A 19,167-nucleotide genomic window follows, 5' to 3' on the forward strand; every position below is an offset into this window, starting at 1 on the left:
CTTAAATCCTTATGCATGATTGGTCTGGACCAGTGGTGGCCAACTTGTGGCCTTTCAGATGTTTGGGCCTACAACTCCCATCAACCCTAGCTAGAATCGCCAGTGAGGAAAGATAATGGGAGTTGTAGACCCAAACATTTGGAGGGCCACAAGTTACCCACCCCTGATCTGCACCGATGTCTTCATTTTTATTTATTTGTATTTATTTATAGCATTTTTATACCACCCAATAGCCGAAGCTCTGTGGGCAGTTTACAAGCTCTTTGGGCAGTTTACGCATTGCTATTTTCCTACTTCTCAAGCTGTTAGTTAATCTAACACATTCCCTTTGCCTCTTTATTCCCCCTGCCTCCCAGACCTGTTTTTTTTTTTTTAACATCTTTGCTTCTGCCCCTTTTCCTTTCCAACTGCAAACGTTTCCCCCTCTATCTATGCCTGGCCCTCATGTAATACATTCCTCCTGTGAGAGTAACAACTGACCTCTTGTTATTCTCACAGAAACTGCTTGTCAACATTCTGTTGCTGACATCTTTGCATTAAATTACAAATTCCATGACATCTTCGCAAGTTAATTAAAAATTTCCATGGCATCACAGTAGTACAGCCAATGACTAGGGGTTGGGTACTTGCAGGGAACTTCTTTTGCAGCTAGGTTTTTTGTTTCGTTTTGCGTATTATATAATCGGCTAAGATAAGATAAAGACTCGGTCAGTAGGTTGACTAAGGGCATTAGCAATTAGGAGACCAATGGAAAAATAGTTCTGAGATGTTGGCACCCACTTTTACGTAACAGGGCAAAAATTATGATGTAATTAGACACATGAAAAACAGTGTAGGCAGGTCAATCTTGACTGTCTCGAGAAATAAGAGACACAGCGATGAACAGGAAAGCACATTATCACAATGCCTTGACCTCAGCTTTTCTGAGATGCCACCTTCTTTTTGAGCCTGAAGCTGGTAACAAGATAGTTTCTGTGGTTTGTGTTGACCAGTTTTGCCTTTAGAACAGCAAATGCTGCAATGATAGGCTCAATACAAGCACATGAAACTTTAAAAAATAAACGAAGTACATCATAAATTGATCATTTTGTCCTGGCTTTTTTTTTTAGCAGGGGGGCATAATTGTGGCAGTCAAAATCCTCCTTTTAGTCCCCATTACACCCAGATGTGTCCCAATTTGCCATTTAACATTCAAATGAGTACTTGGAATTGGATATATTCTATAAATCTTTGCATTCTTTAGAAACATGCAGCTTATATTCTTTGTAAGAGCCACTAGGTGGCAGCATTGCACTGTCAAGTTGGATCCAGATACTTCATTTGGGAGGATAGATGTTCTCAGCAATATAATACTCTTCATGCCAATGGAACATTGTTATATGGCCTACAAAAGATTTAATGGAGTTCCCAGAGTTAAATTATATATTCCCAAAGGACCCTTTAGGATTTTGTGAACAATTTTTTTTTCTGATTAATGTAATGGCAAAAATGGAGCCTAGATTTTGTAAACAAACAAAAAAAATCCAAGTGGTTGGGAGGAGACGCAGGAAGCAGTCAGTACAACGGTCAGGCGATGCCATGGGGTGTGCAGACCAAGCTTGTGGGATCTACTTTGGCTGTATTACTAGAATCTTGAGGTCTGCCAGCCAGAGCTCGGTCCAAAATGGGGGCTTGAGGAAGGGCAGTGAACGTAAAAATATGGAATAGTGTGCCTCTGAGCACATACCCCATCTAGGGATTTGTTTTCATGACCAAAACTGAGCTCACTTGTCTTTCATATACTGATCCGTTCCAGGATTTTCTCTCAAGCTTTCTTCGTTTCAGCAGCCTAATTTAGAAGAAGGGGGACAGCTGTTTTGTTGTCGCTATTTACAGCTGGGAGTCTCAAACCCTTGCTGATGTACTGCAAATCATCCAGAGATGTAGGAGTAGATCCTGAACTACTTTCTATTCACTGTACCGTGTGTGTAGTTTTTGTTTTTTCTGATTTGTGATGATGATGGCTCAATGTATGATAGGTTTGGGGATTCAGGTTCTTTTGGTGTTCCAGACTTATTTCCTAATATAGGGGTAGATGGCCCAGTGTCCTCCCAAATGCTTTGGACTACAACTCTCATAATCCCTGACCATTGGCCATTGCCTTTTTTGTTTAACCCTCAAACTAGCAAGCATGCTAGTGGGAACTGGAATCCAAAACATCTGGGGGACACTGGCCGCCCACCCCTGCATTAAGGGTAAGTCTGGAACGTGAAAACACCCTGCCCTAATGTTTTTTTAAGTTAAAACGTAAGGAGAGTTGAGGGCTACAGAGATAACCAGCACATGATATTTATTTGTTTTGTTTTATATACTGCCCCATAGTTGAAGCTCTCTGGGCAGCTTACAACAACTGATAAAAATACAAAACACAGCATAATAAAAATAAATCTAAAATATTAAACATAAAAAATCAAAACAATGTAAAAACCTAAAAACAAATAAACATTTCCCCCTAATAGACCTGTTCTAAAACAGCAGACCTACATGCCTCGTAATATACCATTAAATGCCTGGGAGTAGAAGGTGGTCTTTACCCGGCACCGAAAAGATGAGAGCATTGGCGCCAGCCGGGCCTCAGTGGGGAGCTCATTCCATATGAGGCTTGTGTGCACATACATAAAAGCCAGAGAGATTGTTCTATGGATCCCCATGTAAAATAGGAGTAGGCACCTCCTCTTGTTGGAATAGATGGGGGGGACACCTCAGCCTGGGGGCCCAATCAGAGCCTCCTGGGGGCCCCAGGTGACCGTGGCTTCTGACTCACCTTTCCCCAGATGCTGATAATTTGGGGACTTCCTGGCTTTTGTACAGTTTTCCCCCCATTCCAAAACGCCTCTCCTGAGGCTTAGTTACTAAGACTTTAAGCTACACTATGCTGGTATTTGGGAGCCCTGCCCACCACTGGAATGCAGCCTCCGAGGGCTTCTCCAAAATTGAATTCAGTCCTAGGGCTGTAAGGGGTTCCCAACCCCTCTAATAGACAGTTCATAGATGTTTCTCTTGTGGTCTCTTTGGCTTATTGTCTCATTCCCCTTTGCCGACTGGCTTTGGCAAACATGAAACCGGAGGGATGAAGCCTAGAGAGGGATGTTACTGTGCAGAGGGAAGGAAGCCGCCTACTTGAGACAATGAGCACGATGGGGCTTGGGGGAAGTGTGGGCATTCCAAAATCCAGCTGGTCAGTCACATTGTCTGAGGTCATGTGTCTTTGTCTGCATTAGGGAACTCATTAACGGGATTACAGTGATGGACGAGAATGACAACGCTCTGGGCGAGTCCAGGGTAAGGACCATTATCTCAGGTCTTTGAGGATCAGGAATAGCATCGCCATTGCTTGGCTTTGGGGACCAAAGTCATTGGAATTTGTCTGACCTGTGCAAGTGGTAGAGCCAAAAAAAAATCCGGAGACCTTAATGCATTCATTTTCAGCAAGTGTTGTCCTTTGTGTTCTTGGCCCTCTGCCCACCCCCAGGATGATAGCACAGAATAAGGAGTAAGGTGCAAGATCAGCATTTCAAAAACTAAGGGCAACTTGAAGTTGTGCTGAAGCTAAAGCTACTAGTCAATGCCTGGCCTGCAGACTGATTTTTGTCTGTTTGTAATAAGCTTTCCTAAGTAACAGCCTCTACTAGTACAAAGGGCCTTCTGAGGTGCCTTTTTCTTTTGCAAGCCCACTTTGTGTTTTTAATGGTGGCATGGCCATCTGCATGTCTGGCCATTCCACACCCGCTCCTTGCCAACAAGAGCTACCGGTCTTCTACTTAGCACTTCTATGGAGCTTTAAGTCCCTCAAAATCATGTTGCTGCTTTCAGTTAAGAAGAGTGCTGGGGTCGGGGTGTGTGTGTGTTGTTCTCGTCGTCGTCCCCCAGTGGCAATTCCTCATTTCCTCAGCGCATCCTGGTTAATCCACTGCCAGGCATTTCGAAATGATGGTCTTTTGTGTATCATCAATTGAGCAACTAGTGTGACCCTGCTGTCTCCCTTTCTTTCTCTTTCAGAGAGCGGCGATCAAGGGGATAACCCAAGTGGTGATTTCCCGCATCACCATGGCTGCTCCTGGCATGAGTAAGCGTTAAGCATTTCTCCCTTGTTGAATTACAACGTGGCGAGCAGCTATAGCGGTGGACCACAGGTGGCGTAGGGGATTGCTAAGCATGTTGGCTTAGGAGAGGAAGAAGTAGTGGAGGTCCCTTTGAGTTGGGTCATCTGTCCTAAAGAGAGGTCTTCTAATGGATACTGCTAGGGGCTCTTGAAACTGCCTTTTAAGTCCGGCCCTTGCTTTGGTGTTCTCAAAAGAACCTCTGCACTAATGGAAAAAATATATGATGCTAACAACAACACCCCATCAAAAAATCACGACAGCAAGGTCTTTGTTCTGCCTCATGGGCTCTAAATAATGCCAGATTTTGAAAACTTTCTCTGTTACGTGATTTTTACCTTTGAGTACCAAAACATTAATTTTTTGTCCCTGGATGCCATTTGCTTGTTGTACTTACAAGGCTGAGCTGTGGAGATTTTCTTTCTCTTTCCTCGTGTTCCAAAAAAGCTGATGTCCCTGAGTTGTCTCAGTTCTCCAGCCCAGAAGTTACCTTCCTGTGTGGTTTTAATGGCACTTTAAATTGTAGCGCTATCTTATTTAGAAATGTAAAACTGTACTTTAAAACAGGAGTGAAGATCTTCAGGTCTGGGATCCCAATCCGGTCCTCTGGGATTCTACAGATTTATTTATTTATTTATTAATTAATTAATTACATTTCTATACCGCCCAATAGCCTCTCTGGGCGGTTCACAAAAATTAAAACCATAGTAAAACAATCAACAGGTTAAAAGCACAAATACACAATACAATATAAAGAGCACAACCAGAATAAAAACCACACAGCAAAATTGATATAAAATTAAAATACAGAGTTAAAACAGTAAAATTTAAATTTAAGTTAAAATTAAGTGTTAAAATACTGGGAGAATAAAAAGGTCTAGCAGCACCTCCTTCTCTATCCCCACCGCATTTCCCCAACCACTGATCATTCCCACTGTTTCTGTAGTTTCCCCCCCCCCCCCATTCTAAAAGGTCTGAGGTACTGCCAGTAGCTTAGTTGCTGGTAGTAAATGCTTTTAGCTAAAATATGCTGATATGTTTGGTATTTTGCCCCTGCCCCCTTTGCCTTTGGCCCCACCCACCCCTGGAATGTGGCCCTCGAGAGCGTCTCTGACGTGGGATTCGGCCCTCAGGCTGATAGAGGTTCAACACCCCTGCTTTGAAACCAACTTTATCCTGAGTATTTATAGTTTAATGGAATAGAAGTGCATGGATGTGTTGTATTAAGACGTAGCCACTGAACGAGCTTTGCCGCCTTTATCTGTTTTGGTGTGCTGGCGTGGCTAAAACCTCCAGTATGCCACATAAACCACTTTAAACCAGAGGAGGTCAGTTAAATGTGCTTGAAATAGCTTAAAGTTACAAGAAGCGTTTGAACATGTATTGAGTATAAACCATTAAGAGCCTTAGCATGAAAACCTGCAAGTGTGGTCAGAGCTGCTGCTGAAAGGAGAAGTTCTTTTTTGCTTCTCTTGGGAAAACAGGAAGTCACCAAGTTTTTTTCCTGAATTTTGCAACCCTATTGTACATTCCCTTGAGCATGGAATGTACATGGACATTGCTGAGAACGAAGACTTCTCATCAGTAGAACTTAGAGAGTGCATGTGAGTTAGTTACGCTGCACTAGTACATTTTACCCAGCATGCAATGGAGATGCTCAGATGTGGGGGCCAGAGGTCACCCCGAATAAACCAACATATTTTTCTCTCTCTAGTTTTGTTGCCTATCATCATGGAGAGACTTGAAAAATACCCCTTCATGAAGGTAAGTAGCTCAAGTAATGGTACATTATTATTATTATATCCTTCCTTTCCTCCTGATATTGGGACTCAAGGCAGGTTTACAGATTTAAAACATACACAATTAAAACATAAATAAAAATAGACAAAAAATTAAGATATAATTAAACCTGCTGTAATATTTAGACATGTAAAACTTTTAAAATACGAATGACAATTTTTTAAAAATCAATGCATAAGCAGAAGTCCAGACTATTCTTCAAGGGCCTGCCGGAACAAAAAAGGTTATGAGTGCCTCCGGAAACATTGCAAGGAGGGAACCAGTCTAGCCCCCCCTGGGAAGGGAGTTCCAGAGCCTTGGAGCAGCCACCAAGAAAGCTCTCTCCTGCAATCCCACCAGGCGTGACTGTGATGATGGTGGGATCGAGAGAAGGGCCTCCCCTGAAGATCTCAGAGCACAGGCAGGCTCAAAAGGGAGAATATGGTGTTTTCTTTTAATCTCCTGAGGGATTTGAATAAGGAGATAGCAAAGGCTTCTTTTGTACCATTTATACTTTGGGCACGGGTGGATAGACTTCAGGCTTCTGTGATCTACATCATGCTTTACTAGAACCATGAGAGCCACCAACCAGGACCTGGTGCAAAAGACATACACTTAGAATCAAATAATCCTGAACTCAGGAAATTATTTTGAGTACCACAACTGAATGGAGCTCACAGTACTTCCATACAAAATCCACTCCTGGTTATACTGGCTTTTTGGGGGTGCTTCCATATGAGGCTTCTGTTGTGCAATACTGTCTCAATAATGGAATTTTATAGGGGGCTTAGATGTTGTTTTCATTTCAGCAGAGTAATTTGTGACAGGTGGGTGGCAGGGATCATTTTGTTGCTGCTATTGTTGAACAATTGGGAGTTCGATGTTCTAGCCAATCTACTGCAAAGTACTTGGAGACGTCCCTGTAGATCCAGATCTATTTTCTGCCCGTCCTTGACTTAGGAGACAAACTACAGTAGCTTACATATTTGGAGCAGATGTATACAAGCTAGGTAGCAGACACAGCAAGACACAGCAACAGGACAACCCTGTGATGGAGAATAAAACAATTGGAACAACTGTGTTGTTCTGAAGGACCAAGAGAAAGTGAATCTAATTGTAGCAGCACAGAATCAGGATGAATACTAAGAACAGCATGTTCACTATGAGAACAACTGGACATTAACAGAACAGGTTTCCATTGTAATGTTGTGGATTTGCCACCTCGTTTTAAATGGAAGTTGGGTAACCATCTGTCAGATGAATTAATTCTAGAGAATCCTGAATTGATGCTGGGTGAGTGTGGTAATCCCATTTAGCCTAAGAACTCTCTAATTTCCCTACAATGCTCTATGCCAGTGGATCATAATCCAAAAGCGGGTTGCAAGATCAGTCCGGATGGGTCGCAGCATAGCTGTTGCTACCATGTTGGGCAGTTGTTAGTCCCATATTGCAGTTTGGGATTCTGAGGTGGGTCTCAACTAGTTGAAGACCAGTGCTCTATCCCACAGTGCCCAAGGCAATGATGATGTACAAAACCTGAGGGTTTTTTGGTTTACATAGTATTATGGAACTCCATTAGCTAAAGCTATTTTTCAAATGTGCCCAGCATGCTCAGATCACAGTAGGGGAGAGTTGTTATTTTTTCTCTCCAGGATTTCATCACTAATTCTAAGGCTTATAACCTTCAGTTCTTACATGTTGCTTTCTTGACAGAAAATCCAGGTTCTCCATGCTCCATTGCAAACAGTACTCGTCGGAGGGTTGTAAGTATGATGTGTCTTGAATTGCCTTCATGAGTACGAGCTTTATGTAAAAGCTGCAGGTTTTATTTGGGAGAACTTTCGTATGACTGACTTGAAATGTTGCAAGCAGGCTATCGGCAAAACCATTATTTTGTGTGTGTGTGTTTATTTATTTATGCACATGTGCGTGTATGAAAGATAGTGGGTAATCCTGCCCATCACTGGCATGTGGCCTATAGAAAGTTAGTACTTGAGTTGAAAAAGGTTTCCCACCTCTGCTGTGGGGCCAAGTGGAAGATATCTATCAAGCGTGTGCAAGGTTGTAACAGCTGGAATTGTTTAGCTTGGAAAAAAGGCTGCTAAGGGGAGAACTGATAGAGGTATACAAAATTATGCATGGTGTGGAATCTGTAGGTAGGGAGACATTTTTCTCCCTCTTCCAGAATACTAGAACCTGAGGTCATCCCATGAAGCTGATTAGTGGGAGATTCAGGACAAATAAAAGAAAGTACTTCTTCACACAGCGCATAGCTAAACTATCCCAAGACGTGGTGATGGCCACCAATTTGGATGACTTTAAAAGGGGGTTGGATAAATTCCTGGAGAAGGTTATCAATGGCTGCTAGCCCTGATGGCTATGTACTACCTCAAGGATCAGAGGCAGTAAGCCTGTATACACCAGTTGTTGGGGAACATGGGTGTGAGTGCTGTTGCACCGTGTCCTGCTTGTGGGTCCCTGGTCGACAGCTGGTTAGCCACTGTGTGAACAGAGTGCTGGGCTAGATGGACCCTTGGTCTGATCCAGTATGGGCCTATATATGTTCTATATATGTAAGAGTGAGTGTGTGACAGCCTCCAGTTCAATCCTCTTCATTTATGAGCATCATGGTCTGGAAAGATGTCTGCTAGAGACTTAAGCAAGCTTGGTGGCAGTGGGCTAGATGGATTATTGGGTATAAAACAGCTCCTTAAATACCCAGAAGGGGCTTTACGTGTTGCATCCACTTCTGACATGCAACAGCAGTTTGATTGGCAAATCTCACCAGGTGATTTGAGAATAGGGGAAAGGGACTAGCCAAGATGCAATGGAAGTGTCTCAGTGCAAATCAGGGGTGGGAAGCTTGTGGCCCACCAGATTTTTAGCCTACAACCCCCATGATCCCTCACCATGGGGTCTGCTGGCTAGGACTGATGGGGGTTACAGGCTGAAACATCTGGAGGGCTACAAGTTGCCCACCCCTGGTGTAAAGGATTTTGCTAGAGCCTAGCCTCTATCATGGCTCTTTTGAAGGTGGGTTAGCAATTCCGGGTTCACTGTTCAGAGAATAAATGCCAACCTTCTTTGTGACGTCCTGCCTTTGCCTTGCAGCCTTCTGTTCATGGTCCCAGTTGCCTGTGCACTTTTCCCACAAAGGAGGTATAAGCCTGATTCTTCTCTCTTTTCTTCCCCACTTTCCCCTTCAGACTTCACTGTGCAATTCTGATATCTTCCGAGTTTGGGAATACAATCCCGCAGCTGTCACCAAAGTTTTCAGCCAATGTGTTCATTGTTTGGAGATGGGGAAACATGGTATAATAGAATAATCCTATCTTTTCCAGGCCGACTCATTCTGGTGTGAATCAAAATTCCCATCCTCTCCTGGGCATGTTTACTCTGAAACGCATCCCACTAGGTTAATAGGACTCAATATTCTTGGGTCTCAGTGTCCATTCCTCTGTCCATTCATATACAAACAAAACGATGGACTCCACAAGTGTGGATGAAACCATCTTGTACATCACTGGTTCCCAGACCTTTCCTAAGGAAATTCCACCAATAGCACTTGGTTTCTGACTGGGACTACTATGTGTTGGTTCTACTCCATTGTGCTGCACTGTCCCCAGGACAGGTTTGCAAGCAGGTGGTACTATAGAGTACCACATGATTATGGTACTCTATAGATATGCACATTCTAGGGTCCACCTTGCAGCCTTGCTCAGAAGGGAGCATGTGTACTTAATAGTGATTCAACATCAGCCTCCCATTTGTTCCTTCTTGCACTTCAGGAGAAGAAAAGTGAAGCCACTGCTTGCTCAAGAGCTGCATCCGTTTGTTGATCCATTGAGCTCCATGTTGCCTGGTCTCTTCTCTTTTCTCTAAGCAGGTGGCAAAGAAGCCAGTATCAAATGCAGGTGTAGGTTGACACTCCTGAGCAAGCTCTTGCTTTCCCAAACTGCTCAAGCATTGAGCTAGTAGCAAGAAAGCTGAAACAGTGCCTGTCCTGTCCACCATCACCCCACCCTGCTAGACTACTGCACTCACTTCACATGGGAAGAAGTGAGACCTGGCAAGATGACCAATTTTACACAAATGTAGTCTGTGGCTAGGTACAGAATGTTTCTTCAGTGTTCTGCACCTAATCAGTCTCTATCTCCAGGTCAATTTGCACCAAGCAGCCTTAAGCTACATAGAGGACTATGTGTTTTCTTCTTTTTCCTCTCCAGCTCAATCGCCCTTTCACAACTGGAGCCTGATCTCAGAGAGTTGATTGTGGCCAAACACGGGGACAGAGTGCCTTACGTCTATTTTAACAAGGGATTATGAGGGAAAACTACCTCAAGTTGGTGCATCATCCCACCGTGGAATCCTTTCCCTGGAGAAGCCACTGCTAGGGTGTGTTCAGGAAATGAGCTCAAGATACTCCAGGAAGAGCAACGCTCTACCTCCATTCCTCTGTTCTCAACGTTTTGGCATGGGGGGCTTGGGTCGGTGGGCAAATTTGGACTCTGTAGGGGATTTAGCTTTGCATGTTCTTCTTATGGTCCTGCTCCTATTTTGGGAAATGGACTTGGGCTTTGGTATGAGGAATTAATCAACTTCTGCTTGGTGGTGCAGGTGGGAGAATCGTCTGTTTGTTTCCAGGAGTTGACAGAAATTGAATTGCCCCTTACTCTAAGGCAGTTATTCCAAGCCCTAAGTCCTTCTTGATCCTGTGGGGCTGGGTTCCACTCTACTCTGAAGGCCATGCTCCATTGTCTCTCCCTGATCTAAGAAAGAACTTTGCCAGCTGCCTTCCATTTCCCCCTAAAGAGCCATTCTGTGCATACAGGAACAAGATCTTAAGTTCATGTATTGCAGGGTGCCCTTGCCAAATTGCAAAGGAAAAGAAAACAACTCTATTTGTACCTGCCAACTTCTAAAAATCCAGAAGAGGAAGATGTTGGCTACAGTCCTATACATATTTACCTGGGATCAAGACCTATTGAACTTACCTCTGAACAGACATGCACAGGCGTGCACTGTTGTGCTCTGACCATGACCCTGTCAACCCTACATCACCCCTCATGAGAGTAGTCTATACTTGCATTCAATCAGATCACATTCCAAAAAGTGTGCTACAGCCCAAGACTGATACATTTATGATGCTTCTTATTGCCAGGTATTAGGGTGGAAAGGTAGGTTGAAATGTTCTTCTCTTCTGTTTGTAAATTCTAATCTAGGTACCCTGCTAGATGACTAACAAGGGTGCTAATGAAGACTTTGTTCAGAACTTTGTTATACCTAATTAGGTTGATAGGTCAGCCCTATAGTCTTGCAAGCAAATCATCCTGTATTTAAGATTTAGGCTATCAGTTCAGCTTGGAGAAGTTTTCCTGAGAAATGTACAAACAAGCTGTACAGATTGCAAAAAGGGCTGCACTGCTTGCTTCCCTACCCCCCAAGCAAGCTCAGCTGAACACTTCAGCTATTTTCATTCCTGAATAACAAAGCTTAAGAACAGAAGAGCAGCTCTGTTGGATCAGACCAGAAGTCCGCCTAGTCTAGTATTGTGTTTGCCACAGTGCCCACCCAGATCCCTCTGGGAAGCCCAGAGCATGACACGAAGGCAGTAGCCCTCTCGTATTCTTGCTGCTACCAGCTGATAGTGGGAGGTACAGGGCCTTTGAATCTGGAGGCCATAAATGGCTCATAGGCATTGACAAACATATCTTCAATAAACTTGGTCCCTTTAAAAAACATCTAAGCTGGTAGCTTTCACCACCACACCTAACTGCAATGTGTGTAGAGAAATACGTCTTTTTGTCTGTCCTGAATCTCCTGCCAATTGATTTTAGGACCAGTCCTACCATTAGGCAGAGTACAGCAACCACCTCAGGTAGCAGATTTTTAGGGCTCAGAATAGTGGAAAGGTGTTGAAGGGCCAGAGCAGTGTGTGCACCAGGCAGCTTGTCCTGCACCCCCTAAGCTAGCCTGCTGCTTTCAGATGCAGCAGAGGTGGCTATCCTGTCTCCAGTGTTGAAGTAAGATTCAGGTGCCAGTCCAGTCGGCTTCTGTATATGGAGTTGGGGCGAGGTATGTGTGAATTTGTCCTTTGACTCGGGCAGCAAAATGGCTTTTCAGTTTCACCGAATAACCCCCTGAGTTCCAGTATTTTTATAGCAGAGGGCAAAAAAATCTCTCCACACCATATATAATATTATAATCCTCTATAATATGTCCCCTTATTTACTCTTTTCTCTAAATTAGAACAAACACCAAATGTTTGTAGGCTTTCCTCATAGCAAAGATGTGCCAACCCCCTGATCATTTTGGTTACCTTTCGCTGCATGTTTCCAGCCCTACAATATACTTTGCCGGAAGTGGTGAACAGAACTTTTTACACAGCATGCCAAGTGTGGCTGCACTGCAAATGTACATAGTGGCATTACAATACTGGCAGCTTAATTTTCTGTTGGCTAATACTCCTAGCATAGAATTTGCCTTTTCCGCAGCTGTGTCACACTGGCGTTATATCTTCTTTGACCCATCTACCATAATCCCAAGGTCTCGTTCCTGGTTAATCACCATTGGTTCAGAAGCTATTGGGGTACGGTGACATGATTTTTCCTGTCAGTATGCATCACTTTACCGTTACTTACATTGAACTACATTTGCCATTTTTCCTGTTTACCTAATTGGGCAAGATACTTTGGGAGATCTTCACCCCTCTTCTTTTGGTTTCACCATCCTGAATAATTTGGTGCCTTCAGCAACCCTGGCCACTTCCGTACTCATCCCTAACTTCAGGTCAATTGGGAATATGTTGAAAAGCATTGGTCCCAGTACAGACCCTTGGGAAGTTCTACTTCTTACTACCCTCCATTATGACAACTATCAATTTATTCCTACTTTATGCTTTCTATCATTTAACCAGTTACTGATCTATAATGTGACCATCCTCTTATCTCATGACTTGCGATGAGCTTTTGGTGAGGGACTTTGTCAAAAGCTTTTTAGAAGTACAAATATGCAAAGTTTAGGAAACCACATTGGGATAAGTGATGAGATGATAAGTGAAATCTGGAGATTGGTTTTTCAAAATGGGTGGGTTAACCCAGTCTGACTTCTGCTCAGAGCATTTGCAAAGAAAATGCCTTGATGACTGATCCAGGACAGACCAAAGAAAGTACTTGTTCACATAACTCATAAATTATATTATGGAATTCACTTTCCCAGGATTACTTTATTGATTAATTTAAAATGTTTATGAGCTGCCTTTTAGGGGAAATGCCCTTCCAAGGATGCTTCTGTAAGAGAGTTAAAACACAGCAGCCTTTCTGAACCTGGTACTCTCCAGTTGTATTAGACTGCAGTCATACATTAAAATAAAATAAAAAATCACTACAGAAACCATCATAAAAACAGTTTACAGTCATAGAAATGAACCAAAGCCATAAAAGTAACAATACTGGAAAAGTCAGAAGGCTAAGAAAAAGCATTTTAAACCAGTAATATTGGTAGGATCACAGAATATAACTAGAAAAACAACCTAAATAAGCCTTCAGTGCCCCTGAAGATCTCTAAGGAAAGGGGCATATGTAGGAGAGGATTGTATAATCATGGGACTACCATCAAAAAGGCCCTGTCTTACATGCTTACCATCCTAATTGATCTCACTGGTGAGCCTCCTCAAAAGGTCTCCAAGACTGAACTCAAAAGTTCAGGCAAGCTGGTACAGCTGAAGGCAGTTATTTGAATAACCTGATCCAAAACTGTTTTGGATTTTATAGGTCAATAACAGCACCTTAAATTGGTCCCAGAAACTCATACAAATTGGTGATACACATGCCGATTGTCTCACCTCCACCAAAACCTAGACAGTCACATTTTGTGCCCTTTGAACTTTCTGGACCATCTTCAAAGGCAACCTGATGTAGAGTGCATTACAGTAGTACAGTCTGGATGTTGCTAATTTATAAATAGCTGAAGCCTTAAAAGTTATCTTTGATAACTTCCTGGATGAATAAGTTAAATGACCACAAAAAAAGGCTAAGAATTCATGGAAGTCAAATGCATGTCGTCTTTTTAGCACTAGTTTAAGACTTTCCTCTACTCCCAGACATTTGACAGCATATAATGGGGTGTTTTAGGGTGCTTTTTTAAAAATCAGAGCTTGTTTTTAACTTGCTTTCAAACTGTTTAAAATCTTTAATGTTAAAGGTTGTATATAACAGGAAGCCAAATTCCGGCTGGATATCAGGAAAAACTTCCTGACTGTTAGAGCAGTAGGACAATGGAACCAGTTTCCCAGGGAGGTTGTGGGCTCTCCCACACTAGAGGCATTCAAGAGGCAGCTGGACAACCATCTGTCAGGGATGCTTTAGGGTGGATTCCTGCATTGAGCAGGGGGTTGGACTCGATGGCCTTATAAGCCTCTTCCAACTCTACTATTCTATGATTCCATGGATGTTTTATCATACTGTAAACTGCCCAGAGAGCTTTGGTTGTTGGGTGGTATAGAAATGTAGGGAATGAAAGGCCCCATTTCTAGGCTTTCCAGTAGCATCTTCTTGGCTAATGTGGGAAATAGATGCTGAACTGGATGGGCCTCTGGTCTGATCCAGTATGGCTCTCATTAAATTCTTAGTTATATAGCACTCCTAACAAAGATAGATCCTTGGTTAGCTGTACCTACCACTCACTATAGCTACTTCCTCCACGCTCCCATCCATACAGCTCCCTCTCAAACTTTGTGTATCTGGGTACTATGCAGTGTTGGAATTTCCGACTTGGTGCTATGTTTACCTTCCCAAGACAATCTCTGTTGAGCTTATTTTTTGCCCCAAGGCTGTCTTAGTTCACAACGGGTACACAAACAAACAAACAAAACAATTATGTGTAAAATAAGGAAGTCACTTCAGGTTTCACAGTGGATAACTCAGAATTGGACTATGAACCTGTGGCTCTGTGATGTTGATTTACACATTTGCTTTCAGAAGGAGCAGTTTCCTCTGCTGGTTATTCGGCAATCACACAAGGTCTTGGGGTCTTCCTCTGCCTCTACAGCACAGGAAATGTTCCTTTAATCCATGCCTGTAATCCATGTCCTACCACAAACAGGGGATTACCTATTGGAAGTCAAATCAGTCAAGGGAATAGAAATGGGTAATCGATTCCATGGGTCTGTCTTCATGGTGCCGAGTTAGTGCTACTCTGCCACCAAACCCTGTGGTTTCGCTGTTGCAGGGTGGTAGCGAGTTATCCAGACGGAAGCAGTCAGCACGGCGTTTCTGGTAGCCATTAGGCTCGCCAGGCCCACCTCTTCCCATGGCTTTCGGTGACCAATGGAAGGGCACCTTCCATCTGGGAATGCCTCCCGGAGCAGTGCCTGAGCAAGGAGATGGGGAAGAGTCACGTTGACCTCGCTCTGACAGGAAAAGTTGTGGTAATTCCCCAGCGTCTCTGCTCTGCATCTTTGGCTCTTTGCCCCAGGGTGGGTCTGAATTGGCCGCTGCATCATATAACCATGTAGCGCAGACTCAGAGCCACCCCAGGGCAATGTAAAGACAGCCTCCGCTACTTTCCAAGATCCAAGTGACTTTAAGCAAGCCACTGTTCTCTCCATCTTGGCCTCCCATCTGCAACAGGGGGATGATAATGCTGTCCTACCTTACAAAATTATTGTAATGATTGTTAAGAATAATGTATGTGAAATGCTTTGAACACTTGAAATGCTAAATAGTGCCATTATGCAATCAAATTCTTACATGCACAGTGATTTCAAGGGAAGGGAGGTGTGAGAGACTGCACAGGGCTTGATTCAGTCAGCCTCCCTCCATAGCTGCTACTGCAAAGGCGCTCATTTGATACAGATGGACTGGAATACAGCAGTCTGTCCTCTGCCTGTCGTTTAGGCAACTTTTTTTAAGTTTCTAATTTGCCTTGCATTGATATGGTTGTGACTGAATATAGCTGAATATTGGTTGTTTTAATCTCTGTTTGTATTTATGTTTTAAAAATTGCCAGATCATTTTATAGGTAAGATGCAGACATTTGACTGTTGCTCTTTATGTTGGTGCTAGCCAAAGTCTGCTGTATTGAATAGCAAATATTGGAAGATATTTTGCTCTAGGCTATTCACAGATTTAGCCAGGATGAACCAGTGTCCAGTACTGTTGATCAGCAAATAAAAGCTAATGCTATTAAGCCTTCAATTAAAAGCCTCTTTTACATAGGGGAGGGGCGAGGAAGAGAAAATAAAACACTGTGATTTTAAAAACTGCCCTGACTCCTCTCTTGTCAACCTTCAGAGTCATGTGATCTTGAATGGACCCTCCTCTCTATCTGTGATATCTGTTGGGCTGTGCAGCATGGAGCTGTACAGCTGAGTGCAGAATAGATTTTGCAAGTCTGTTAAGACCACCATGAGAATAAAGAATAAGACTGTCAGTGCCTACTGTCATTATAGCAATGTTTTACCTCCAGGTTCAGAGGCAATATGCCTCTGAATTCCAGTTGCTGGGAAACTTGAATAGGGGGGAGGGGGGCTATTATGCTCATGTCTTGCTTATGGGTTTCCCATAGTCATCTGATTGGCCACTGTGAGAACAGAATACTGGAACAAATAAGCCTTTTGTCTGATCTTCTATGGCTCTTCTTAAGTTCCTAAGTCTGGCACCATAAAAAAATCTCCAGATTGAATTCTGCAAGGATCCCTATATTCAGCAATTGGCTTATATGATACACTGGGTTTCTTCTGACCGGACCTGGTTATGCAAATAAAGGAAATTACGCATCTAGTTCTGCTGGATGGTCATTGCCTCATTGGAATTATTCAGGGAATCAGTAGTGGGGTAACTGGACAGTAAAGGAGAAGTGCTGAAACAGTAGAACTTGGGAGGAGGGAGAGACATTTGGAGAATGTTAGGACAGAAGAAATTGGAGGGAAAGATTCTAAGTTGCTGTTGCTTTTCTTGATACACCCAGTCCAGGGCTTTCACAGAATTGTCAAAGCTAACAATACCTGCGATGTTGTAGTCATACTTTGCACTCTACCATATTGGTGTTCTGCAGGCAATCTGCAAAAATGGCTGGATTCCCTCCATTAGCACATCATTCTCAATCATAGGTCTATGGTGTGATGTAGTGACAACCATCTCTCTAATGTGCCTTGTGCCCACCAAATCTCTTCTGACAAAGGTAGAGTGGATTGCAGAACTGCTCTCTCAATGGACGGTGACAGCTATTGATTTAGTCCCAGCAGTGAAGCCAGAGTAACTAGACAAGCATCTAATATCTTATGCAATGGGAGAGGTGACATTGCCAAAGGGTGATGGAAGCTTAAGAGGTTTGGTGTGCATTATACAGCAGTGGGCACATCCAAACCTAGAGGGGTGGCCATCATACTAGCTGCAAACATACATTTCATGTGCAAATAACACTGGGACCCAAAGGGTTGTTCCATTAGAAACGGAGTTAACACCAGAACCATGGAAGTCATTATGGCAAAAGAAATTCCTGAAATGAGTTGCAAGATCCATTAGAGAAAGTGTCGTTAAAACAATCCATAGATGGTTCTATACCTCACTCAAATTAGCCCACCTAATGAGCACCATATCATCAGAGTGCTGGAGAAGGGAATAAGACAAAGGTGTCGAACCTCAGGCCAGTGGGCCAAATTTGGCCCCCCTAGGGTCCCAATGCAAGCCCTCTGGGATTCTCCAAATAGCTATACCCCTTTCCATTTGGTTGGTTTCCCTGCTTTTGCACAATTTTCCCATTCTAAAAGGTTGAAAAGCCTCTTCCCAAAGCTTAATAGCAGTGAGAGCTTTCAGCTAAAATATGTTTGTCCTCGTTACCTTTGCCTTCAGCCCTGCCCTCCACTGGAAAGCCCACCACACTTCTCCAAAATTGAATTTAGCCCTCAGGCTAAAAGAGGTGCAACACCTCTGGTGTAAGGACAAAAGTTCTTATACTCCTAGGCAGTACTTCTGGCTAACCTGCTTTGGAGTAAAGAATTGGAAGAAACATAACCCAAGTTGGCACTATTGAATATATTCCAGGAGGATAACAAAAAATCAGCTGCCTAAAGAGTAATAGTTGTACTTAACACAACATTGGAAAACCACAAAGGACATTGTGACGGGATGAAGGAGTGGGTTGTCAAACTCCCAGCCAAGTAGGCAGGGCCAAACAAATCACCCGGTACACTGCCACCACCCCTTACATCCACCTCAGCTTGAGCCAGGGTTTTCAGACCTTTCAGGACACATTTGGGGCACAGAAATAAGGGTTCAAGCTGACACACTCTATTTCAAGCCCCAAGCGAAAAATTCTAAACAGTAGCAGAAACACACACACACACACACACACACACACACACACGCTCAGAGCTTAGTACTGGGGCTTCATCTGGAACAAAGCACACACAAACAGAAATAGATGTGAAGTTTATTTACTTTAAGGAAGTTGGGGGGGGGGGATAAAAGGGTGTATAGAAATCAAAGAAGAACCCTGTAGAGCAATGGAGAAACCTTTTGGAAACAATGCTACAAGCAAGAATAGTAACACAACCCCTATCCTGTTCTTTACCTTTCCAGTTAGTTAATTCAGGGGGATTCTGATCATAGCTAGCCTTAGGATCTCTACAATGTGATTTCCTGTGATTTCTTCCTTTTGCTCCTCCCCTTCTTCCCCATCCCTTCGCTCTCTGACATCCTCCATTGCTGGGAGCATGTGCATTTACTCTTTCACTCCTGCAGGTGTAATGTCGCACAAAACAGACTGAACAAACTCTTTTTGAACTAGGCTGTATCTGCATTTCACATGCAAGAACATTTGTGAGTAAACTATTTTATCTTTTCTCCACCAAAGAAGAGTGTGATCTCCTTTCATTGTTATAAAATATCCCGTGTGTATGTGGGGCTAGTAAATGTGCATTCTGCTTTGCTTTTTGTTTTTTCTCTGCTAATTGCCTTTCTAACAGGAGGCAACATTACTAAATAATCCCATCAAGTAAGGGGCTTCCCATAGGACCAGGCCCAATTCAAAATCTAAAAATTCAACAGACCCGAAAACCAGTTAGCACAGATAGATGAAGGCTGAAGATCAAAATGAAGACCAAGATGAAGAACAAAATAAAGACCAAATGACTACACTAGCCCCCCTGGCTTTATACCCTCCCTACAGGCTCTTGACAAATATAAAGTGAGCCTCCATAGCCAGTCCCTGTCTGGCTGGATAATTTCCTCAGATTCAAGTCTCCTTA

The 19,167-nt window shown here is 43.2% G+C and overlaps 1 protein-coding gene across 3 annotated transcripts in view; it reads left to right on the forward strand.

The window, feature by feature from the left end:
- The window catches only part of SFXN2 (sideroflexin 2), a 34,564-nt gene extending 18,383 nt beyond the window's left edge, over window positions 1-16,181 (forward strand). For all 3 annotated transcript variants that reach the window (XM_063132574.1, XM_063132573.1, XM_063132575.1), the window contains 6 exons: window positions 3,261-3,321; window positions 4,039-4,105; window positions 5,854-5,903; window positions 7,632-7,681; window positions 9,030-9,077; window positions 10,145-16,181. In XM_063132574.1, the coding sequence (XP_062988644.1) occupies window positions 3,261-3,321; window positions 4,039-4,105; window positions 5,854-5,903; window positions 7,632-7,681; window positions 9,030-9,077; window positions 10,145-10,244 (376 nt within the window). In that variant the 3' untranslated portion in view covers window positions 10,245-16,181. The remainder of the gene's footprint in view (window positions 1-3,260; window positions 3,322-4,038; window positions 4,106-5,853; window positions 5,904-7,631; window positions 7,682-9,029; window positions 9,078-10,144) is intronic.
- The last annotated feature ends 2,986 nt before the right edge of the window (window positions 16,182-19,167 follow it).

This window comes from Elgaria multicarinata, chromosome 8 (genome assembly GCF_023053635.1).
Source record: "Elgaria multicarinata webbii isolate HBS135686 ecotype San Diego chromosome 8, rElgMul1.1.pri, whole genome shotgun sequence".
In the NCBI taxonomy this organism is placed as follows: Eukaryota; Metazoa; Chordata; class Lepidosauria; order Squamata; family Anguidae; genus Elgaria; species Elgaria multicarinata.